Here is a 26604-nt window from a genome sequence, read left to right on the forward strand (position 1 = left end):
ATGGACTTCTGGCAAGTTTGTCAGCATACATATAGCTTGAGACTAGGCACTGCACATACTACCTTTTGCTTGGCCTTGGTGTTGTAGGGAGCTTGTGGAAGCTGGGTTTACTGCAGTATGGAAGACAGGTTGGAAGACACAAGTCCAAAGGCTATCCAGTCTCACAGGTTCCACTGTTTATGAAACTACTTGTATTTCAGATTTCACTGGCTTTAAATATTAGCCAGCTACAAATGTTAAATTTCACAGTGTAGTCTCTTTTGCCAAAGTATATTTGTTTCATAAAAACCATAAAACCAGAATCATAATATATTAATAAACATCTTTTTATTACTATATATTACATACATATTAGAGCATTCATTTACCAGCCCAAGATGTAGCCTGCCTGTTATTACATTAAGCTTCACTGCTGCATTATCCTGTCCACACCCCCAAGCTACAATTAGAAGCATTATGTCTTTTTTCTCCCTCGCTTAGGGAAGTGGTAGCTGCAGAAGTTTTCCTTGGCCCCAGCACTCCAGCTTGTGCAACGAATCCCATCTATCAAGTCAACTACCCAGAAGCTAATTCAGTATTCAGATCATGGAAATGCCTAGAAAGTGATGCATCTACTCTGGCAATGGCATGTATTTGTAGGCACTTGTTAGCGTAAAGTTAAGGTTAATTTAACATTTGTGTTCTAAACTCATCTTTGGATTGTGTCAAGAGGTTTCATTCCTCAGAACACAGTCTGTGCTCAGCTGAAGTGCATTTTTTCAAAGACAATAACAAGCAAGAAGATTCCTTTTTAAATAAATATTTGTGCTTGTTCACAGAGTGCAAGTGAGCTGTGCCCCACACTGCTATTTAGCCATTAGTCCACCCTAAAAGTAGCTTACTTTGTGCAGTTTCATACCCACTCTTTGTACAGCAGGAATGAGTAAGAGTTGCAAAGGGCAATATGCAGATTTTCTAAATCTTTATTTGTTTGATTTAGATTGTGAGATGTGCAGTTTTGAAAAAAAAAAAAAAAGAAAATATATTTTATTCTCAGCTGGTATTCTGAACAAGATTTTCCTTGATTCTTTCTATTCATTTTTGCAAGCATATAAAGCTGCTGTTTCACTCATCTAACTTCCTACCTTGCTGCCAAGGTAGAAGGGCTCATTTCAGGCTCCGAGCTACTCTGTCTGTTAGAAGCAAGAGGGTATGGGGAAGTGTGATGTTCAGCTCTGGGGAAAGGAAGGAGAGAGTCGAATTCACTGATGAGCCAGGTCTGCCTGGTCCCATGGTCTGGTGTCAGGCTGCTCTAGTGTGATTCCTGAACTTCAGGAATTTCAGTGCATAGGTAGCCAGTTCTGTATGGTACACAACAACTCACACAAGCAAAAACATTATGCAAAACCTTGATTATGAGGCAATTAAACCCAGTTTCTAGCAGATCTGTGTTACAGAAAGATGATTTCCCAACTTGATGGGTAATAATTTCTTATTCAAACTTCTCTCATTTTACACTTAGTATTAAATGTATTGTTTAATTAAAAATTAGAAAGTTTAAAAATTTCAAATGCCTTTTATTTTTTATAGCTCAAAGACCAGTGTTTGTTTTCTATGTGCAATAAAATTGTGGAAGAGGGGAAGAGACACGCAGAAAGAATTATTCTGTCTCATGACTTCCAACATAATGCTGAAGTTTTGAACATGGAGCCTGCAGTAAGGGTCAGGCCTCATATTTTTTGCTTAAATGAAAAAAACCCAATATTTTCAGTGGCTACGGCCAATATTTAGTCAGGTATAGGTGAGGTATTGCTGTCAAATTTTCACTAGCAGAAATTTATCATGTAATTGTTACTTTGTTATTCAGGGTGGCACATGACCCAAACCAAACACAAAAGTTAAAAATTAACATTTCCATTTGGGCTTGATTATGATGTTGCTTACATTTGCTTCACATCACTAGAACTTGTGTTCCTCTGCCTATCGCTTATTATGCAATGCATATTGGGCTGAATCCTAATTGTATTTCCTATTGTGTAAAGGACAAGTAATTTCCATGAAAAACAGTTTAAAAAGAATGCGTCTGAGAATAGGACACAACCTAAACTGTCAGCCTTTCCTTTGAATTTTATGAAATACCTGACTTCATGCCATTATGCCAGTTGTCTTGAAAAGATTATTTTTTGTCAGATACGACATCACAAGAATGTAGCCTGAGGAAAAAAAACACATCATAACTGGAGCAGGCTACAGATTTTAGCTTCAGATATATATACTGTCAGAATAGCTGCACAGAAAAACACTTCTTCAGGTGGACATTTATACGCGGAATTCTGACATGGCGTTCATATGCAGAACTACTGTGTGGCACCTTCAGTAGCCCCATTTTCTGATGAAGTAGCCCTGCTAAATATCTGATACATGAAACTGTGAAATAGTTTCTGAACCGTCCTATTTTTAATTCTAGTTTGTGAGATGGTGTTGTTTCTTATACATTGACAGTATACGTTACAGTTTCAAATAAACTTTTTATTTTCTAAAGTTTATTTAGAGGCAATATTAAGAAAGAGGAGAATAACAATTATCTTCTTATTTTACCAAAGTGCCATCTATCCCGTGATCCATGTTTGCAGTGAGATACTAGCAATTCTCCCCTCACTTTGCCTTTACCTAAGGATCTGTTGCCCATCTCTGCTCGGCTCCACTCTTCCCGTGCTGCTCTTTCATAATGGTGTCGGCAGCATCTGTCCCCTGCTCCTGTGATCCGATTGACTGAGTCACCATCTTACTCAGGTCACTTTTATTTCAGGGAGAAGAGAAGTTAGTGAATAAATAGTCTTCAAATAAGTGAAAAAGAGTCATTATAGCCTTTATTGTCTTCTCACTATTTCATGTTAGTTTGAATTCACATTTTATAGTCTTTTTATGCTTAACCAGTAGGATAGTATTTGTATTTGCACTCCATCAGTTGAACCTTTTTCATTTTAAAGGCAGCCATGGAGTATTACAGAATTTGGCTGTGTGTCCAGTAAAATTGTCATTTATGATCTACTTTTGGCCTAGGTTTTGAATTCGAAGGAGAACAGCCTGAGCAAGCTGGAGGACATCTCTAGACTTAAAAACACTTCAAAAGCTTATCGTCAACTTTAATGAATTGACTTCCTTAAATAATATTTATGACCTAGTGAGAAATTAAGCTCTAACTCTTTGTTTTAAGGAACATGTACTAGCATAAGTATTTTTGCATTGTGGGGTGTGTTCACAAGACAGGATTGGGCCAGGATGGACACAGGAGAACAGAATGGGGGACTAAAGTAGGATCTTGAATACTGTGATATTATTAGCAGATCACAGTTTTGGTGCCTGTTGTTATTGTCTCCAATTTGAATCACACTATTACAGTAGTATCACATTATCACCCATCTGACCTTTCTAATGGTCATTTCATTTTAACAAATAGAGTAACACGTCTGGAGCACACTAGGTCTCCCTCAACAGACCCGATACTGATCAAGGAGAGTCCCAGGCACTGGATCCAATTAAGTCTATTTAAAGATTAAATGTGTCTAATTACTTTAATCAAGATCTCTCTTCAACACTTTTGGCCATGCAACTATTTTCAAACCTGTATTGTCTGTATTGTCAATCCAACTGGGAATATTTTGATGTGAGTCATAACCATGAGGGCATTAAAGGCTTAAGCAAACTGCAGTTCTTCAGCCTGAGCTGGAAGCAGCTGAAGAAGTCCAAGGAAGATATAAACATCTTACATAAACACAATCCCAACTTACTCAATCTTGACATCACACATAACCCATGGCATAAGGTATATAGAGGCACTTGAAATTCCTGGCAATGCATTCTAACCATGACCACGGTTATAAAGGCTTAAAATCTGGTCCTGCACCTTGTTAATTCTAAGGCCCTTGCAATGTAAGAAGCCTTATGATCATGTTGTGGCATCTTTGTTCTCACAAGGCGTTCACTTCTTTTTGTTGTCACAGCCTAACCAAGTGAACAAGCTGTGTGTCATTTTTACTCAGAGACATCTCTGAGGCACAATTCCTTTTCTTTTTGTTTGCTTCCCTTAAGAACAAAATTAACTGGTGGAATGTACCAGATATCGAAAACCAAGTCTTGGCTTTAATTTTGCTGTCTCAGCTGCACTAAATAAGGAGTGGGAGCAGAGAAAGTTCCTAGCCTTGGGGGTGTGCATATAGACTGTTAGTCTCTGTTACTGCATGTATGTCTGCAGCAGCACAGCTGTGTTGGCTGGAGCTTTGGCCAGAAAGGCAATACTCAGCCCTTTTACTGACTCTCATTCATTCCTATTGCCCAGCTAGCTTCTGGAACAAATGTTTCTCTCTGTTCTTTATTCCCTTTGAATCAGTACATTTTAACACTATTTGAAGGGCTCAGTCAGAATCAGCAGAGTTAAACACAAATGTGAGTCATTGAAAGACTCTTTTAAAAGCTTTTTTAATGGTCATTTAACACTAAATTGAATATTTTATACAAGTCAAAGTAAGGCAAACAGAGTACTACCTGAACAGAATACGTCTCAAATAATTTGGACAACAAACTAACACAGGAAGCAGAACTCCATTAGGGCACGCCGGAAGCATCCAAAAAGATGTTGCCTTCTCTATTTGGCCTGTCAATTAATCTTCACTGAATCTTGTCAATACATGCTAAGATAGAAAAAGAAATAATAAGAGCTACCAGTTCCGGTCTCTGGTTCTTTGTTGTTATTACTTTGGTTTTTATCAGATTAAATTTTTAATTCTGCTGCGTTCTTTGCCATCAGCTCCATGTGTCAACATGGTAACTCTGGAGTATTGCAGATCACTAAACCTGCGCCTCTTCAGAGTTCCTTAGGCATCCAACCACAATGTGTAATTAGTTCTGTTGAGAGCAAAGCAGAAAATCCTTACTGTCTCTCAGAGGATGTTCTACCATCTAGCTCATCAGTGATTGCATTTGGCTTATTTGGCTGTTAAAATGTACCTCTATATTCCATTCGCAGACAAAGACATTATTATTTGTTATGTGAGAAGTGTGTATTTTATTTGTTATATTTTAAACTAGTGGGCAGTGTAACATATTCTGTATGTACAGGATAGGTTTGTAGTGATATCTTGGGGTTTTGGTGACACCTCTAAATACTTTAAGTATTTCTCATGTGTCATATGAAGCTTTCTTTGTTTTTTGTAATATTTCTAGGTCATAAATGAAACTCCCAGATTATAAAAGCAAATACTAATACATCTTCTATATTATACTAACACATCTTATATATTAGTGAGTTTTGGTGACACCTCTAAATACTTTAAGTATTTCTCATGTGTCATATGAAGCTTTCTTTGTTTTTTTGTAATATTTCTAGGTCATAAATGAAACTCCCAGATTATAAAAGCAAATACTAATACATCTTCTATATTATACTAACACATCTTATATATTAGTGAGCTTTGTAAGATTAGTAAATTTGTGGGTTAGCCCATGTGACTCCAGAGCAGTTTTTTACCATCAATGTCACTTAAAATCAGGACACCCAAAACTGGCCCAAAGGTACCTTGCCCCAAGCAGGGATGACACAGTGGCTCTGTTGAAGATCACAGCAAAGCTCTAGCTCTTGGCATACATGAGATGACGGTACACTAAACAGAAAGGAAATGCAAGTCTCTTTCCTGTATGCAAACTATATAGGCAATTTAAAAAGAAGTTCTTTCTTCAAGCCAGCCTCATTTCAGCTCAGTGTCATTGGCCCATTAAAGGCTCTCACTAACCTAGATGGACCCTGATTTCTAATGAAGAAGTTGCAGAAGCACTACAATATATTGCAGGATCAAAGATGATCCAGATTTGATGTTCTGTTTTGTTATAACTTATAGCAAATGCTATGGGAAAAGAAACAGGAATAGTTCTGTGCCTGTTTTTTTAAAGAACACTTTGTTTCCAGTTTTTTGTGAAGCTAGAGGTTTTGTCCTTGCCTCTGTCAGTAGGTCAGAAATTATTTAATAAACACTGATCTTACAAAGATCGTTGCTGGTACCAAAAATTATACCCTAATGTGATCTTGGAAACAGTCATGTTCTGCTGAATTCAGAATGCAAGAAAGTAACTATGTTTGCCAAATATAAACAATGGAGTGGAAAATAACAGGCTAAACCAATAGTTCTATACACTTTTTTCAGCATGTAGTGCCAAATGCCTTGTCTTAAGATCTTTTCAGTAGGTAATTTTTCAGAGTAATTTATATGTGATATGAAGCAATCCTTCCAGACCTCTCAGCACAAACTTGTCCTACTTAAGCTCTGGACTATATCCCAAAGCACTCCTGAATCCTAGGCTGGTCCTAAGCTAACAGACTCAGTGGGCTGTATGGGTTGAAACTCAGTATCACGCTAACACAACTTTTATATAATCACAGCACAGTCACGATGAAACTATGTCTGCTCACGTGATGTGTTAAGATCATGTCTTTCTGAAAAAAACTGGCTAAATATCTTCACAAAAACCAGACCATAGTTAATACTGAGCATTTTAACGAGATCTACCTTCTATGGTTTATGTACTGAAAACTCTAAAAATCTGATATGTGCAAGATCTATGGGAGTCTTGCAAACTATTAAACTTACTAGATCTATGAATTATTATGACTACTAACATATCACCTTCCCCTTCCAAGAACAGCAGGATTTTTATGCCATTTACTATATACTAAGCTGTGAACTACGTAAAGTGTATCTAGTGATATTATATACTTAATACAGTGTTTTCTTTTTTTTTCCTTCAGGTCTCTCTGTTAGAATATTCTAGGACTGATGAATAAAAAACTCCCATGCTCAGTGTATTATCTTGTGCTAAAATTCTGTCTCAAATTTGCAAGAATAAGGTGGATGCACAGATGCATTGTAATAACTGGTATTCAACAGTAGAGCCAATGCTGCTGAATGCATTTAGGTTAACATTTAGATTAATCTCTGTAAAAGTTTTCTTTTGTTGTCTTAGATTACAGATTTTATGCTTTTTCGTTAAAAAATATTTCTGGGCACATTCAAATAGATACATTGTCTCTGAACTCTAAGAATGGCCATTTCCAAATACCTCACAAGAGGTCCAGGATGCCCTGAAGAGGACATCTAAGTTACTTATTTTGCAGTGCAACTGGTTTTTTAGCATTAATAGATTTTTAAGACCAAGGGGTATTGAGATTCTCTAGACTGACTTTATGCATAAAGCAGGCAAGAAAGCATTGCGTAGTAATTTCTACATCAATTTCATACCATCTCTTTGAGCTACAGCAGATTTTACAGTAAACCATTCAGATTAGGATTAATTTCATCAAACTCTGCTTATCTGCAGTGCAGATAATCACATTTGAACCAGTCACCCTACATTCCTTTTATAGACAATGCAGAAACAAAAATAGTTTGGGACATGAGTCACCTGTTACTGTAGGTTGAAGTTAATTGCATCCTTCCAGAAACCCCCACCAGCCACCACAGATGGAGATATCTCTGTGGCTGATATTGTTTTGCTGGTAGGAAACTCACTCTTAGTATTTGTTTAAAGATTTCAAGTAGCAGTGAATCTACCAGATCTCTCTATCATGTCTATCTTTTTTCTAATACAAATTTGGCTACTCTCAAATTTAATGCACTGGGTCTCATTTTGTCTCTTTCTGGTGTTCTAAAGGAGCAGATCCAGATGTTCTAAAGGACTAGAAGTCTTTTCCGTATTTAGACAAAATCATCCCACTTTATCTTTTCTTAAAGAAACTGTTAGGTTGAGGTTCTTAAGTGTCTCATTATAAAGTGTTTTTTTTTTTTCTCATGACATTATTCTAGTTCCTTTCTGAACATGCTTCACTATGCCCGTATGGTTTTTATATATGGCCTCCTACAAATCTATACACAAACTTCCAGCACTGAACTGATAATGACATACCCAGAAATAATTCCATTTGCTTAATCCTACTCACTAGTCCGGTCATAAAATACTGACATGCATGTCTTTGTGGCAACGGTGCAAGCTCATATTCTTCTGGTTTTCTATCATTAGTTCTAGTCCTTTTCAGTGTTCCTGAGATACTGTCTTTTATCACATGAGTGGGATAGATACATAATTTACAATTTCTTCTATGTAGAAATGTGCTTTTTAAATAGGGTCATCATGTTAGTCATTGTAAAACTGTTGTTAATAGCTGACCTTACTAATACCTTTATGTCATCTCCTAATTTACCAGGAAAGGAATCCTGCTCTTTTTTGCTAGGTCACTGAGAAAAAGAATTTTGAGCAGAACATCAATAAAAATACTCTGTAAAGTGATGATTTTCTTTCTGTAGTTAGATTTTGAGTTCTATCCTCTAATCAGTTTTTTGTCTATTTAAAAACAGTTACCTTCACTTTTGGATATCATTATTTTTTTTTATTACATTCTCAGACATATGCTAATAATCTTATCAATACATTTAAATTTTCATCAAGAACAATTTGATATTAATTTTTGTTTCCTGTGCACCTTACTGGCATCTATTAATAAGGCCATTAACTTTTAATTATTTACTGTGTTGTGTATCAGCCTTTCTGTGATACCTAAGGATGATATCAAGCTATGACCTATTCTGGTCATCCTATTTATCCTCAATACTATTATAACTTCAGTTTATTCATAACCTTCTAGAACTTCCTAAGCATACTATCATTTGTGTAAAATTAATTGATGAGTGGCTCAGAAAGTTCTTCAACTGGTTCATTAATATCCTAGATTGAAAAATGCCTGCTTTAAAAATGTTGACATGAGTAGTTACAGTTTGAGATTCTTTTTAATTATCAATGAAATACAAAGTATCTCTTTATCCATGTAAATTATGAGCATCTGATCATGGTTCTTCCCAAAGGCAGAGAAAAATACCCATTGAAACTATCTTTCTCTTTCGTATTCTGACTATTTTACAATCCTTAGACAGTATCAAGCCTATAGCATTGCTTGAATTTCATTAGGTCCTGATTATGATCTGTGATTATATTAGCCGTCAAATTTTCATTGACATTTTTAGCTTTCGTTTTCAGCAATCCGTGTTTCTAACAACTGTTTTGTTCTCACTGCTGTCATTTTTCCTATTGTTCATTCACTTCTGCTGTAATGGAATAAAAGGGCCATGGCCTGATACAGTAGGGCTCATGAATATTTGCTTTAGTCTGTAAACTTAAAAGGGTGCAAATTTTTTTTAACTGTAAATGAAAAAGTGTGTAACGATGAAGTGTTTAGTTTTTAACCTTCTGCATCTTTAAAGCTCTTCTAACTAGCCTTCACAATTCTTAGCTCATGTTTTTTGTCATTCATTTTGCTCTTGACTGCTTTTGGCGTATGAAAATTGCCTTTTTAAAACACCAAAGGTATATAAAGGACATGCTTATGAGATACACTTGCTGGGTTTTTAAAAGAAATGCCTCCTAAGGCAAGGCAAAGTCCTTAATCTACTTGCTTCATTTAAGGATTCCAGGAATTACAAATGCTCTGGAAGTATTTCGAAAGAGAGTGTCAGTGAAGATTCAAGAATATTGAGCAATTTTTTAAAGAGGAAGGACACTAGTGGCAAGGATAATGGGAGAACCAGACTGACTGAGGAAATGGCAGCCAGCTCCTTTGCATTGTCTCCCTGATCAGTAGAGACTGGCCCTGAGAATGTTTCTAAGCTATGCTTAGCTTATTTATTCTGCCAGTTTAGAACCTTGTTTTTTTCTGATGTCACGGAAGTATAATGTTGAAACATTAGTTCTCTTAGTAAATTCTATAAACAAAAATTCCATAATGCATATAGCAAGACAGTTTTCCAATACTGACCCTTCAAATACACCCTCCCCTAAAATTTAGAGGCTTAGGCATATTTCATGTCTAAAGCTAAATGAGCTTTGCCACATGCATATTGAACTCTCTATACTAATCCCCTTCTTGTGATCAGGCAGGATTGAAACTTTCACAGAGTACTGCTAAATATCAATAAGAAAAACAGATTGCAAGAAGAGAGCTAGTAGGCCTAATTTCAAACCAGCACACATTGAGAATAAGCCTTTGAACATTATCTCTCACCTTGAAAGACTACCTAAAATTATAACGTGAGTCACTTGATGAGCAGCAGTACTGAAGGAAATTGGTTTGCCCTAAGAGCAAGCCTTGTCTTTGGGCTATCCAGTACCTAACCGGGTGTGAGCTCTCAGAGGTTCGCCACTCATTCAGAACAGGTCTCTCCTGGATGCTCTAGTGTCTGGCATTATAGCTGAGCCAACAATGCACCCTTTCCTTCATTGGGATCATCAGTTTATAACTCTCAGTCAGTTGCTCATTTTCATGGAATTTGTAGGAAGTCGAGTAGTACTTGTCTGACAGATTGGGCCAAAACTCATCAGTAGGTTTAAAAATTAGTGGTAAGGCTAGCAGAGGGATATACAAATAGCACAATTGCATTTGCCTTGTTTCCTTAGGAAATTGAGCTAGCAAAAAGCCGCAAGAGTCAGCGAAGCAAGATCCAAGGTCATCCTAACCTGTTCTGATCCATCAGCTGAAATCATGTTAATCTACCCAGTATGAAAGGTTAAAAGCTCCCCTGTCAGTTCAATTTGTTATTAGAACATAGAATAGCTAGAGGAAAACATATTTCTGCTGATAAGTGTAGCATTTCATTCTGTGTGCATTAGGAATTTCATGTTTAGAAAAATTGCCAGGAAATTTAATGCTTTAGCATATGTCATATATGTTTTGTGACACCAGAGAGAAGGGATTCATAAAGGGTAAGATAAAGAATATGGTAAATAAAATAATATAGCCAAAAAAACTTTCTTCAGTCATCAGCAAAGCCAATCCAATGGCACTGAAGATTTAACTGATTATTTGTCTAAGACACAATCTCTGTATGATGCTGGGTATTCTGGGCCCTTAAAATACAATTTGAATGTTTTGATTGGGACTCTGTGACTTTTTCTTTTCTCCATTGTGCAATGACTGGCTAACATACTGTAGTATTATCGCAAAGGGGGAGTCGTAATCATAGAAACAGGTTACAGCTAGGATCAGTGACCGCCTTGTCTTTACAGGATGCTTGCTGACAGATGTCTGAAGTCAGATCCCATGTAAGAAAGTAATTTCACAACCTGGGCAGCAAAATATACATTTAGTATTGACATTTATTTGTTTATTTGTTATTTGTTCAAGAGTATTGCAAACAAGAAAATTACTGAATTTATTAATCTATGCTATAGAGAAAAGAGTACATAGTTTGTATATAAAAAGCACAAAGAACTATAAAGTTAGGATAAATTCTGCTCTGACTTCACACTCAGCCTCTTCTAGACTAAATATCCAGCCTTGGTGTTAGGCTGAAATCCTGTTTCCATTAAAATCCTGTTGTAGAATGAGGATGTGTAAAGCAGGATGGCCAATAAAATAATCATGTATTGCAAAATGATTTAAATTGACCAAAGCTATCTAAGATCTAATGCAGACAAGAAAAAAACGTCTATGTTCATATAGCTTCAACTGCAAAGGTACATTTAGGAGCTGGCATACTTATGTTGCAGAGTCCTTCGTTTTGGAGAAGTTGAACTTTTTTGAAGTGTTTTAAAGATTAATACTTCTATTGCATAATGGGGAAATGTCACATCCTGAATCCAAGAAGTTGCCATTGATATTAGTAGGAAATGAGCACAGAAACTGAATAAACAGGTGGAATTAATTTGCACGTTAATTTAGTGTCAGGTTTCTTTCAATTCTGGTACCTAGTTTTATTACAGATCACTCTAAATTTGGGGGAGCAGCACACTTCAAAATTTCCATCTTGGAAAAACTGGAGCATTTAAGATGGGCATCATTTAGCAACAACATCTCACAAATATAGAAGGAATAGAAGGAATAGTCTTGTCTTTTAACCTTAAAAAACTCACTTTGGATGAAAACTGCACTTCAACACTAGACGGTAGTATATTTACTATGGTAGTGGTAATTCAGGTTGTTAAGCTGGGGCACAGTAGAAGTGTTTCTTTATAGTGAAATATTATAGAGGTTGAGTTTTTACTTGCTGCCAGTGGAGTGATTTTTTCAAATACTGAAAAATCTGAGTGCATCTTTAGCAGAAAGAGCTTCTGAGTGTGTCTTCAGCAGAATTGAAGAGTGAGGCAGAACAGTTATGTTACAGCAAATAGGTACTTCTTATTAAAATGTGCATATTTATGTATGTTTAATGATCTAATTGATGTAGCTACAGTTGGACCCAGTAACACAAACTGTCACTTGTAACTTATTTCACCTTCTATAGCAGCCATCTTTTCTATGACAGATTACTTTATGCTAAGTGCATCTTCTTTATTTTTCAAGGAATTTCAATCTCGCCAAATTTATACAACTTAGTGTAAATAATAACCATCTTATCAGCCTCAAAAAACACATGTTCAGAAAGTCTGTCTCAGGCTCATTACATTTTCATTGACAATAACAGAATCACATCTTTTGTTGGTTCAATAAAACTTACTCCCTAATAGAGCTATACATAAGTAATAACTTTGTTTATACCAACCAAGAGATACATTTCTTAAAGGTAAATATTTACTATTTCAAAGATTAATTTGTTTTTTATTACATTAGAAATGCAATGCTTCCCTGCTTGTTGAAGTATTGAGGAAGCTATACTTAAGCATAATTGGAGGTTCTGCCTGTGTGTGCTGCATTCATCCTTCTTCACAGAGGAACCTGAACTCATGAGAACCCTAGTCTAACATTTTTGTATTGATAGTCACTCCTGAGAAAGAGATACTCAACCCTCTAGCTGGACTGGGCTCAAAATGTTCTGCAGAGTTATATGTCACTTACTCCGGGTAGGTTAAATCAAGGTTTACAATCCATGGAATAATTCTGCAACTCATGTCAAACAACAAACAATTACACCTGCAGCAGTTCCAGTTCTTTTCAGCCTACCTGGAATGCTAATGTATCTATTATAAACTTTGTTGACTGGATTCAGACACTAATTTGAGACTGAGGCCCTTATTCATATTTATGTTCAGACTCTTTAAAACTGTGTGAGAGCACAAAGGCTTTTAAGGCAATGTCTGTATAGTTGTCACTCATTTTAAGGGCTTTCTTGTGTGATGAAAAGTGCTATTAATCTAAATGAAGATATCTGGGTTTTTTGAAGTGATTTCTCAGTTTTGAGTCATGCAGATGACAGCTGAAGACAGCTGAAAACAAAGTACTCTGAATGCCCCTATATATAGATGTTTTAAAGTGATTTTAATAAACCTGTGCTTTTTTCTACTTAGGGTTTAACTAATCTGATAATTTTGGACATGAGTAGAAATTGAATAGTCTGGAAACAAGGTCACTACCTCTATTTGTATTATTCCATCTTCCCTCTCTCAAAGCCTTAGATGACATCAGAGTAGTAAGCTATTCTGTTTGCAGATTATTACTATAACTTTTTTAAAAATAGTTCTTTAACAAGACAGCTGATCAGACTTGTTGATATGTGTGCAATCTTTTCAGGGAGTCCATAATACTCCATTGTCTGTTCCTGGCTCTCTTTAGTCATTTTGGTATAAAAATTACCTTTTTTTGTACTAGTACCTAGCACAGTAGTGTCCTGGCCCATTGCTGGGGTTCTCAAGGCTTTAATTATAATTTTGGACCTTAATCATGTCGAACACCTATGAAATTGGAGTACATTATTTACTCATCTATATTGTGAACTAACTGAGAGAACACAGACTATCTCCATTAATCTGTTCCATAAGAAAACAGTTATTCAGGCCTGCTCGTATAAAGACAAAATAACCCTTCTAAGTTACTTTGATTTTAAACATTTTTAATTCATTGAATTGTAAAATGTTTCTTGCCTATATTGCTATAGCAGTCCTAGATCTGCATACAAATGCGTTTAACAGGAGCCAACAGAAGGAGAAAGTGCAAAAGATTTGTTTGGAGGCAAGCTCACCTTTGACATGACTGCAGATAGACTGAGACATTCAGACTTCACAGAAATGCAAGAACTAGATTAGACAGCCTCTTATATCAGGTGCAGTGATTTTCAGAAAGGCATTATCTATTAAAAGTAGCATCTAATATTGTGGTTAGAACGTGAAAATCTAAAGCTCTAATCTGTATTTTGTAAATATGTGTGATAATTTCCTAGCGTTTGTAGGCCAGATCCCCTTGACTGATCCATAGTATAATTTTTCATCACAAAGGGTTATTTTCCACTATTTCATTGAAGAAATAGTCTTTCTCAAGAAGCTTCCATTTTTCATTTAGGCAGTGAAACCATCTAGGACAGATGGCGTACTTGCTCCAGACCAAGTACATCTAGAAGAGAGATTTTATTTGATCAAAACCCATCTGATCTGATTCCTTTCAGGACAAATTCAGCCAAAGTGAGAAAAGACATGTAGGTATGTCCAGTGCTGCTTCTCCAGTCTTCTGATTTCTGAAAAAGCTGCTTTGTCCATTGTAGATCTACAGGAATTTAGAGCAAGAATGACCTGTGATTGGTTGCATTAAATGCATCCTTAACTGAACGGTAGTATGTGCACCCAGTGGGACAGTCACTGTTGTGCAACGAAAGTATTTTAAACAGCACTAGTCACACTCATTTGCAGGCATCATCCCTGATATTCATCTTTAGGAAAGAATTTCTACGGGTTGTGTGCATGTATTTGTCTTCTTAGAGACGTGTTTCTATTTTATTCTTTCCCAGTATCCTGCATCTGTCAGTGAAAGTCCCTACCTGATGTAACATGTGAAGACAATTTTCATGGCACAGTCCACAATCTTCATCTTTTGATCTTAAATAGCCTAGAAGACTTCAGCAACAGTATCACCTTGCCAGGGATATCAGTGTCTATACTCTGGTGGAACTGAGTAGGTCTTGCTCATAGAGAAATTTTAGCTCCTTCTAGTCTTACTCTCGGTTTCAAGAGACTGTTTTAAGACTTGAGGACAGATAGCAGTATTTAAACATTCTTGTCAGGATCATTTTCTGCAAGGACATTCATTCCCTGGAGGCTTTGTTGTAAAAGGTTGAAAAGCAATACTAAAACACTGTGTGCCTTTTAAGGTATTACAATTGCAAGCCTTGAATTTCTTGAAGAGATGTATCAACGGCACAGTTATGAATTCCTAAAAATTACTTGAGGAATGTAATGTCTCTCTGACCAATAGAGTATCCTTATTCTACCACTAAGTAGTAACAAGTACCTGGCAAGCTGGCTTTGATGCAGCTGGGGTACACAATTACAGTCTGTGTGGTGCTTTGGCAGGCCTCAGGGTAGGAGGAGAACGGAATACTCCGTATGAGCAACTGCAGCTCCAGTGCCGCTGGAAAGCAACGAAAACAGCCTAAGAGCTCTGGAACTGGAATTTCAGTAATGTAACATAGAAGCAAACAGAGCAGACTGTTGAAATCCCTTGCCTCTGGTGTCAGAATCAAATCAATTGCTTACTGCTGGAAAAAGAACTGTGAATTCGTTGTAAGATTTTCATTAGGGTGCTTCCTTCATAGAAGCATGTTGCATTTCTTACCCCTAAGCAAGCATGCGGTGGATCTGCTCATGCTATATATCTCATTTCTATCTTGTTTTCCCATGTTACTTGTGTCCTCAACCCATATTTGGTTTTCTTTACTTAATTCAGAGCTGCAGAGCTGGTGCTAGCAGACCAGTTTAGAAATGTCTGCAGTGCGAATTTACAGAACAGTAATCTCATGTCTTTCAGTGGCTTAACCTTCATGCCTAACACCCAAGTGGGTTTATCACACAGTCTTTTCTATTTTTTGTAATAATATTAATGATAAATTAATTTCTTTTGACAGAAAATAGTCTTTAATCTCTTTTAATACCCTGTTGTTTGTGGGGTTTTGTAACAATGGCAATCAATCAGCACAAAGCTGATTGCAGTCGCTGTTTCAATTTTACAGCATTGTTGCAGTAATTTGATCCAAAATCAATTAATTGCGCCAAACTTTTTTAAGCATTATAAACTAACAAATCATCTTCCCAAAGATCAAATTTCTGAGTCAGAAAAATGTAATTGGCAGTTTTGCTAATGTGTTGGCAGATGAACATTCTGTTTGATTAATTATGCTTCCTTTTTACAGGTATTGTCTCTGAACTACAATCACATTGAATCAATACTGCCTGGACCAAAGCTCCCAAATCAGGTAACAAATAGGCAGCAGCGGTACTAAAAGGTGGCCTGTCATGGCTATGGACAGCAAGGACTTGCCAAAGGATGTACCATCAGTTTTTAAACTATACTTCTACCCCTCCTTTACTCCACTAAGTAGGAAGGAGGTGTCTTCAGTGTCAGTAGCTTTGGATCTCCCTTTTTTTTCCCCTCTTAGCCTGAAGAAACCCAGTACATTTTTGTTTGTTTTTTTCTTTTGCCTGCATACGCTGCATTTGACATCATCTAGTTGGCTTTTCTTTCCCATGTTCTTTGTGAACAACTTGTTAGGCTACTTCTTCATCAAAGTAACTATACCAGGCTGCTGTTGTCTGTTCTTTGGATCCTGTCACATAGGTGGGCAGGCATACATTGAAGTTTTTTCACCTTCCTATATAGGATTTCATTTCAAGTAAGGGAACCACCTACCTGTCTCTGGCTACTGGTTTGACCTGGAAGAGTGTGGACATGTATCTCTGATCAGACTGATCACTGATACTGTGTTTTCATTTTTCACTTCGATTTGTACAATATTACACTACAAAATTTTAGGAATATATTCAGATAGTGAGGAATATATTGAGATAGTACTTCAGCCCCTTGAGCCTGACCTGTGAAAATTCAGCTGCCTTACACTGTATAGTATTCTGATGGCCGTCACAATCCCTTATTAGAATCAACGAGTTCAGCCAGTTCAAGCTACAGTACCTTTTATGAGCATAATAAAGGCTTTTGTGTATTCATCCAAAGTTCTGCAATGTCGTGTGTAGTCTAAGCAGTCATTCATCTTGCCATTAAACCTCCTTTCCTTCGCTCATTTCATAAGTGATATTCTTTTCGTCATCCTCTGAATGAGACAGTCATACATCTTTCTTCTTCCTTTTGTTATCAATGTTAGATCAGCCTGTGCCCTAAACAGCATTTTCAAATTACCTTTCAGTTCTCATTTCTGATCTGTGCACTTTTTCAGGACTGAAACTTCCAGGACCTATCAGGATTTGTTTACTTATTTCTGCATAGATAAGGCAACATCCATAGTCAAATTCAGTGTTGTCATATTAGACATGTGTTGCCAAGTCACCATGCAGAGTTCCCTCTATACATTAGTCAAGTTTTATAAAAGTAACAGTGACAGAGCATCAGATAATCCTGCAAACCTGGTTGTTGTGTGCATACTTCTCAAGACTTCACCCAGCTCTTCTTGTCTTCATTCTTTCCGTATGCTCAGCATCTGGAGTGTGGAAAAAACATTAATATGCTTTCAGATTTTCTGGGGAAAAGGGATATTGGAAGAAGCACACATGGATATGGGCTGCTTGGACTTCCATCACAGTGTGAGAAATTTCTATGCTCATTTTGCATATCTGCTTCCTCATGAGAGATCAACATTCTTTATACAGACAAGGGCCTCAAAAAGGACTTAAAATAATGGTTCAGTAACTGTAGGAATGACTTTCACTGATGGGAGGGACTTTTTTACACTGATGCCTTCTAGTTTCCTCCCCTTCCCCTTTTTGAATACTGAGAAATTTTAGCTTTCTTGCAGGGCACTGAAGCTTGGCTGATGTTCCCAAACTTAGTGCAAGTCAGTATAAATATTCTATGATGTTTCTGAGCCAGCTTTTTCAAATGTGACTTGCCCAGAGTAACTGATTTAAACATGTCAGATTCTAGCTCAGTAGCTCCTACTTAGCAAACTTTAAGTCAATACTGGAATGGAAATTATTTCATTATTACTGTATGATATGAATAGCATTGCCCTTTTTTCCCCCACAAATGCAGCACAAAAGTACTTAGTGAACAACCATGCTTCATTTCAGCTTTATTGCTGCTTCTACCATCTTCAGCTGGTAATGATCCAATACCATTGTCAGGATTAGTTTTGTTACTGATATACTTTCAAATTCTTTCTTATGAATGGTGCATGTTATATTATTTTGCCCTATTATCCTTCAGCTGTTGTGAGAATATGCTCAAAGATTGCCATAAGAATTTTACTGAATTTAGTAGCGGTTTATAGCTCTTTTCTTTTCCTACCCTCAGACTTCTGCAAGCGGGAGGGCGGGGGGGGGGGGGGGGCAGGGGGGGCTGTTATTTGTTTGATTTCCATGGCCTGGGTCCAGAAAACTTGACCTACCTTCCACAGAACAGAAGTTTATATTTGGAGTGTTTCCACCTCGAAGTAGTGGATTTGTTTCATTCTTCATCAGATTTTTTTAACATATACAGGTGTAATTCCTATGAAACCTGTTCCAGTGATTAGTGAAAATGCAGTCATCCATATATACCTTTCATAAATTTTTTTTTGGTGGTGGGAAATGCTGAAGTTCTTTCATGCAAGGAAAATTGTGGCATCATACTCATTTGCTTTACTGGTTTAGGGATGCAGAATTTGGAGAAAACCTGTCCCTGATAATGCAGAGTTTGGAAGATTTCCATTTGGGCCATAATGGAATTACTAATGTGGCCCAGCTACAGCACAGCAGGCTAAAAAACTTGAAAATACTGTTCTGAGTAGGCGGTAGTAGCTTTTCTGTACATTCATTCAAGCATTCAACAGTACTTTCCTTACGTCCAGTCTTCACTCTGTGCCTTGAATTTGGGGGGCGGGAAGGGAAGTTTCTCTGGTCTTGACCCCAATAAGAATGATATCTTAGCTTTAATTCTTGCCCTGGATCCAAGATCTTTTGGATATTAACAGTGAATATAATGTATTATATGATCCTTCAGATACATAACAGTGAAATTCTTCCACTCTGTGTCAGAGTGCCTCACTTTTCTTTTACAAGACAAGGGCAGAGCAGGGTAACCAGCATGTGGAAGATACATTTGTCAGCTCATGGCCAGCAGCAAGTTCCACACTGAAGAAATTTCCTTCTTTGTATAAGCAATACCGACAACAATGATTGACCCAGGTCTTGTTCCTCAAGATCCCCAGTTTTTATTTAGGAAGATATTTTGCTTTAAATAGAGATGGCAGAGAAATGAAAGAAATCAAACACACTGTTGTCCAGTGTCACTGAAGTGGTCCAAAACAACATACAAGTAATTCAGAAAGTTCATGAGCTGCTTTTACCTAAGATAATTTTTTGCTGGAAAGGAATCCAAATCCATTGAGGATGATTCCGTGTATTTACTCTTGCTATATCAGGAAACTACATCAACCAAATTGAAGGACTTGAAGGTCTCCAATTTCTGCAGGAGTTGGTAATGGACCATAACCACATTAAAATGATTTCACAAGGTTTCCTTGCTAGTCAGAATGGTCTTTCAACTCTTTATCTAGAGCAAAACCAAATACGAGAACTGAACAGCTTACAACCTTTGGTAAAAGTATGGAAACTCTTTCCGGACTTCAACAGAACTCAAATACAGCATATTTTTGTTCATGTTATAGATTCAGTGGCTAGATGTGCTGGACTGCTTTCAGCCAAAATTCCCATTTTCTTCTATGGATTTGCCCAAGTAAAATTACCAGTATTTCCCCAAAATATATATACCAGTTGCAAGATTCTTGAGAACTCCTGATATATGGTATATTTTTTAACTTTTGGACAGGAATCATCTGAACTAAAAAAAGCTCATGTTATTCCCTGTCTTAAGGTACTCTCAAAACATGGAAATCCAGTCAATATATTCATTTGCATTGTTAAATAAACTAGATGTGTATTTCACTTTAGAAACTGAATATTTACTCTTCATAATCATTAAAACTATTAAGAATGTCTCCATAATCAGGCCATTCCTAAGTATCTGCTATTATTGTTTTAAGGTTGAAAGCTTCACAGTACACATGATGATCACATTGACTCACTGTGCCTATCTCAGTGCCATACTGCGATCAGAAGGCACACATTCTTCAGCATGTCGTTCTCCATAGTGCTGCAAGATAACTTTAAAATGTATGTGTTTGCACAAGTATGTTGCAGTGATGGGCTGTCCTTTCAATGTTCCAAAGCAGGTCAGATCTGTGAAGAAAGGTCAAAGAATGTTAAAGGATTTCTGAAATACTTGATTTCATTTTTAAAATGGCTCAGTAGCAATCTTTTTTGTTGTTTTGCACATCACTCCTTGAAAGAGTCCCAAAGGGAAATTTCAGGTTTCTTTTTTTCCAGGCATGCTTCTGTTTTTCAGTGTAGTATTGTTGGTTTGCCTTTTTTATACCTTGCAACAAACTGTAAACACAGTGAAGAAGACTCTAGCCTTTCTGATTTTGTTCACACATAGCTATGGAACAGCAGGCAGACAAGCTTTCACACAGTAGGAAAGGCTCCCCTGGTAGCCATAAAAGGACAAGTGGAACTCAGTGGGGCCACGCGTTTTAATGAAGTTTGTAGGATCTCAGCTTCATGTATTTAAGTATCATAGCACTGCTGAGCTTTGAAGTAGCATCAAACATGCTAAATGGAAACAAAAATGTACTTTTCATTGTCAGTTTTGAGAAAAAATATGGCTTTCTAGATTTCAGTTGAAAATATAGTTCATACAGCATGTTTTTGTAAATAGACCCTTGAAGATTAGGTGGAAGGCCCAAGATTTAAATGCCCCTTAACTTCTTTTTACCATAAACCTGCAGTGTCTGGTCTAAAGCAACAGCTAGAAACACAGGGAAGAGAGAAGGCAGGGGCATGTCGGAGCAGTAATACAAATGGTGCAGTCATGCACTCTGTTTTCAGAGGTTGACTCAAAAGACTAGTTTTGATCTTATGACATTTTTTAAAACAACTTGCAAACAGTTATACAGATTTGGAAATGAACTAGCTTCTGCCATGGATGATGAAATGGCAGGAGACTGTCAAGCAAACAGAATGTTAGTAAAGGCAAGAAGAGTCATGCTCTTCACAAGCCAGATTCCTCTTGGGAAATTGCCATTCCATGGTTTCCTTCTTTAGAATTGCAAGCCTAGACTGTCTCCCGAAGAAGATCAAGGTGGTAGGCTCAGCTGTCTTCTATACATGTGGCATTAAGTAGTGTATCTCACAGTGTATCAGTCAGCATCAGTTAGTACCCGCCACTATGGTGCACCCTTCAGGTAACTGTCACCAGTTGTTTTCCATAACATTGTATATCCAAAATAGAAAAATATTGCTAGCCTTTTCTTTCTGCAGCACAGCCTGCATCTCCAGACTTGGCCTTCTGTAAGGCCGTTTCCTAGTCACGTCTCTGCAGGGCGCACAGTGCATTCGAATCCTCATACATGCTGAGGGCCAAGAGAAGCTGTTGTAGTCTGGGCTAACTTGATGAGGAAGGGGTAAATTTGCCCACAGCATGCCACTTTGTCAGTACAAATTGTCAGTTATTCATGGGCACTAAAGTTGCAAATGTTGCTCAAAGATATCTGTTTCTAGGAGAGTAGTGTTGGTGTAAGGTTTGGTTCAGACATTTATTGGTGTAGCTAAGATACTATCAAATTGACTTCTTGAACAAGGACCCCATTTCTGGGTTAATTCGTATTTTGCTTGCGCAGGGTTCTCTCAAGAAGCACTGCTGTTCATTGCTTGTGTTTTGACAGCCAGTAAATGCAGAAGAGAGGATGAGAGCTGATTACCAGCCCCTGGAACAAGTAAAGCAAATGTCATTCAAATTCTAAGGACAATATTCATGTCACCTACAATGGGTGCCTAATGTGGTTTTATCATAGCATTAAAATGGATTTTTTCCCCTCTCTGAAGTAATCTCAGGTTTTGAAAAGTCAGGAAAAACAAAAGACATACTGTTTGCTCCTTTTTTCACCACAGAATTTAATCAGGGAACCTGTATCAGGTTCTTTCTGTCATTCTGACAGGAAGATGCCAAATATTTGGGTGTTGTGATACCTTCATTCAGGTGCCTGTGACAGTCAATTGCAACACAAACCAAACATTTAAAAACTATAAAAGACCCATTCCAGTCTCAAGGTCATCTATCTATAGATACAGATAACACCATAGATTTTGATGTTCAGAAATGTGAAATTTACCCCCAGTAATAACTCGTACTTACCCTGAAGCTCCATGCTGCAGCAAATCCACTCATTTTTTCCAGCAGGGTGCACCCTCAGTTCATACTCCTGCACACTTACACAGCTTTTGCATAGTCTAGACTACAGGTACAATGATGCCATGGGGAGAAATTAAATTTGCAGGTGCACTTTTGACGAACCAAATCCTCATAAGCACATGCACTACCAGTGTCACACAAGTATGTCCATGCAGAAGTACCCATATGTTCACAGGGTATCTGTGTCTGATAACTTTTAATAAAAGTTTCTGAGGGACCTAATTCTCTTACCTCCTAATGTTACTATATAAGGCAGTGTCACAGCAATGCTGTGTCAATGGCTTAAACTGTAATTTCAGAGTGCAGTATTCACTGTTATAACTTCTCTGTCCATCTTTTCTCTGTAAATGGAATTCTTGACAATCCTGATTCCAATTAGTCTTCTTGCTGATAGTTACCTTCATAATTATTTTCAACTGTAATTCGACAATGCAATACCACATTGCCTTGTCTTGAAAGATACTATTTTGTCCCATCTATATCTATTGGAAATATTTTAACACAGATAATATTCTTCATTTATTGCTTTGCTTATAAGCCTGTTGCTTTATGTTAGCTCTGACTGTCCCCTCTCATCAAAGTACTTGTCTCCATTACTGTGGTTCAGTCTTGCCTATCCCCATGCTTCTTGTTGAGAGTGAGGTCATGGCCTAATGTCTTGAGATGCAGTTGCATACCATGAGCTGACCACTGTTACTGGTCATCAACACCCCTTTTTCACTGCCGTATTTCTACCTTTGCTACTCCTTCTGTTGAGAAGGGGCTCACTGGACAAGCTGCCTTGTTGTTCTCCTCCAGACCTTGCCCTGAAATTCTCACTGACTGCAAAACCAAAAGCAAGCTTCACAACAGTTGGGCATCTGCTGTGACCATTGTCTGTCACACTGACCAATTTTATTGCTCATTATTTTCTTGTGCTCACCCATCTGTCAGTCTGTCTGCATTCATTGGATGTGCCTCATCTCATTTTACAGTATAAATTCACTGGAACAGAGATTTTTAGTAGGATTCACTGTTAGGTTTCCTAAAGACAAGAATAACAACAACAACAGCAAGGAGTTAGAGAAGAGGCTAGCCCAGCACATGTCTCCTACAAACAGAAGGTTCGTTGTCTCTGTGGTTCTGTTTATCGCTACGATCTTACTCACTGAAAGAGTTTGTTGTCCCACAGCAGACCTGTGTTTTCTGTATCACAGCATGAAACTTCTCCAGATTTGTTTGACGAACAGAATTCTTTTCCAGCTCAAAAGATTGTAGTATGTATTTTAACCATCGGTTTCCCCAGAAGGATCAATAGAGTAATGAGGAGACGTAGAGTCTGTTCCCACTCTGTGTTGTGTAAGCCAGTCCTCTCTTCATGTCGCAGTTGCATGTTCATGGAGCACAGGAACAGTTCTTTTACACATCTGAAACATAAGTACTAAGGATGATGAGAAGCATCAGTACGATCGGTTTTATTCTCCCGTCCTCATCAACCTGTCCAGCTTTTCCTGAAACCTCTTTGCTTTATAGATAAGAAGCACTACCAGTAAACACCTGCACCACAAGGTTATTCTACTCCAATTGCTTCCTTGAATTTTTTACTGCCATGATGCTGTCACCGTGCCCAACTGTGGGAAACCATACAATTTGAGACAGAACAGCACTGTCTCATGACTCTGAAAGATCAGCACAAGATTGGGGTCCGTGAAGTCATTCACCACACCCAACCACATCTAAACTGTTGCTGATTGCAAATACTACTTGATGCAGTGACTCTAACCCCTTTGCTGTTATCTTGTTTCCCACACCTATGGGTTATGTCCTTATTGTATCCTTGTATAAATTTCTTGGCATAAATATGTTATGGTACAAATAAAGCTCTTTAGCAGGATTTTAGCTTCTAGGTACTACCAGAATAAATGCTATTATTTGATACTGATATTAGTGGTATCTTCACTGTTTTGCCAAATCTCAGTCTTCACGTTGATAGTAGGTCACTGCTGAAACCAGATAGGTTAAAATCCATGTATGCTCAGGTTCTGTCTCAGAACTTCATCTGTCAAAAATGTGTTATCACAGATCTCTGTCTGGCTACATTAATATCTCTGCTTCCAGACTCGGAACCTTAGTAAGTTCGTGAAACACATTTTCCTGCCTGAAGCCACAATGCTTGTATACAGAGTTCAAAGCACTTCTGGATTGAGCAATTTCATGTGTAAATGTTTTATTTCAAAACTGACCTGTGCTTTTATTCATTGGACATCACTTAAATAAAAACATGGCAGAATGAGTAAAGCAACAGAAGCATGTTAAGACTATATCTTTAGAGAAATCTCTGTTTTATATTCAGGTTCAGTGAAGATGTTATACCTCATTAGCTGCAACAGAACTGAGCCATTTTCTCATTAGATCATTCAAGTGGAACAACACAAAAGATTTTTCAAGTTTGTCAGTTGCCTGTTAGTTGTGCTTTTCAAAGTGCTTGTTAGAAAGCAAGAATTGAAACCGTATGCTGTTGTTCAAGCTTAAATAGTGCCTTTGATCTTAAGTTTCAAAAGAGATCTTCCCAGTGGAAAGTAGGGTAGCACTTTTTTTAGTACCGGCTTAGGTAGACACCAGAACATTCTGTACATAATAATATATTCTTTTCTCATGCTGTTGATTAGATCTCTTTTAACATTGTCACTGCTGAATTAGAGATGATTTACAGGAGACAATCAATCACCACTGTCATTGTACTGGACCCAGTTTTAACAAAATTAACCAGTCAGCACAGACTGGCACAGAGCCTTAAATCAGCTGCTACAAGAAGTGGTGGTCACAAAGCGAACTACCATCTTAAAATACTGTAAAGATCCTTCCAAAGCTGAATTTTTACCAGCACCCTGCCAGCCATCCCCTGTAATAGGTTTACATTTGAAAATACATTGTTTTCTATCTTTCCCAGTAAAAACGGCTTCAGTGCACTACAGTAGCTATGTTTTTGAAGTGGTTACAATTTTAAGCATTTGAGTTTCGCAGTTACTGCTGCCTTTTAAGGTACGCAACTTGCATAGCTTCTGTGTTCAACAGCCTATCTAGAAAGTGCCATATTCAAATCTTAAGGTCACAGCAGTAATTTGAAGAACTGATCCTACAGTTCTTTACTCAGAAGCAGATGATCATTGCTGTTTATATTACTGCAAAACCAAAAAGAAATTTCTATCATTAAGACTAAGATATGAAATCTTTGGGTTTTCCCTTTATTAGGAAGGGTTTTCCAGTTGCAAACGCTTCAGAGGACTCTGGATTTCCCACACTGCCAGCAAACTGTACAAGACATAATCCTCTCAGAATAACAAATAGGAATCTGAATGAAAATATTAACCATTTATTTGGCTCTGATTTTATATTTGGTCATGAACTTGAAGAGCGTCTACTGAATAAGTCAGATGAAAGTAAGCATAAACAAACAGGATTACGTATTCCTGAATACTTAACATAGTTATATTCCTTCATCCTACATATTATGTGGCCATATAAAGCATTTTTAATGAGAACATTTTTATCTTTCCTGGCTATCTTGCAAGTCTGTAAGTTTCTCACAACCTTCCCAGAGCTAGGAAATGTGTTTTCTGGGTGAATACATATCTTTGTCAGTTCTTCACCCTAGGAGAGACCTTCAGATTCAATCTAAATCATTGATAGAAGAATTAGCCTTTCAAAAGCTTTGGGTTTGCTTTCTTTATTTTTTTAATTTATTAACCTATTTCAGTCTGTAAATTGAAGTTTTAACTATGCTAGCAACTGAAAGGAAATGATGTAACATTGTTCTGGTGAGGAAAATCAAGAAGAAAAGAAGAATGGATGCAGTACTTGATGGTTGGCACCTGGGGTGAGGCTGTGCTGGGAGACTATCCATGTGCATTTTGTGTTACAGATAAATCTAAGAATCCAGGAATTACAATAACCAATCTTTGAAGCACCCATGCAGAAAGAACTCTTGGGCAAGACAAAGGAGCAGCAACTGATCTTCTAAACCATTTGGTGCATCACAGTGCTACTTCTCGAACCAGCCAACTGCACCAGGGCAACACAGGGCAGGCAAGTGAGGCTCTTACCAGCCCTAAACATTGCTGCTGCTTCTTTCCTTTTTTATTTCACAGCCAAAGCACTTCTCTTCAAACATTACTCTTCTTTCTCTAAATGCTGCCATATTTCCTTTGCCTCAGTTTCCAGATACACCAAAAATGAGTTTAGTCTTCTGATAAAACTTGCAATGCATCTAAGAAGACATCTAGACAACAGTGTAAAATTCTGCAATGAGAGCAATGACTGTACTATAAAATGGAGCCAGCTGTTTAACAGAAATAAACTAGTGTCTCCCAAATCCATTCTTCATCCTGTTCTAT

The 26604-nt window shown here is 37.4% G+C and overlaps 1 protein-coding gene across 1 annotated transcript; it reads left to right on the plus strand.

Moving 5' to 3' along the window:
- On the plus strand, positions 1–26207 carry LRRC9 (leucine rich repeat containing 9). The gene is given in 20 exon segments (XM_075427163.1): positions 1–15; positions 1570–1785; positions 3043–3093; positions 3095–3162; positions 3625–3805; positions 5718–5775; positions 5778–5854; positions 6779–6916; positions 11776–11800; positions 11803–11862; positions 11865–11960; positions 12334–12431; positions 12433–12493; positions 12496–12575; positions 13297–13360; positions 13363–13418; positions 13918–14048; positions 15662–15770; positions 16125–16187; positions 26133–26207. Coding segments are annotated over 20 exon segments (1677 nt in total). The 3' UTR covers positions 26163–26207.
- The last annotated feature ends 397 nt before the right edge of the window (positions 26208–26604 follow it).

This window comes from Opisthocomus hoazin, chromosome 7, assembly GCF_030867145.1.
Source record: "Opisthocomus hoazin isolate bOpiHoa1 chromosome 7, bOpiHoa1.hap1, whole genome shotgun sequence".
NCBI lineage: Eukaryota > Metazoa > Chordata > Aves > Opisthocomiformes > Opisthocomidae > Opisthocomus > Opisthocomus hoazin.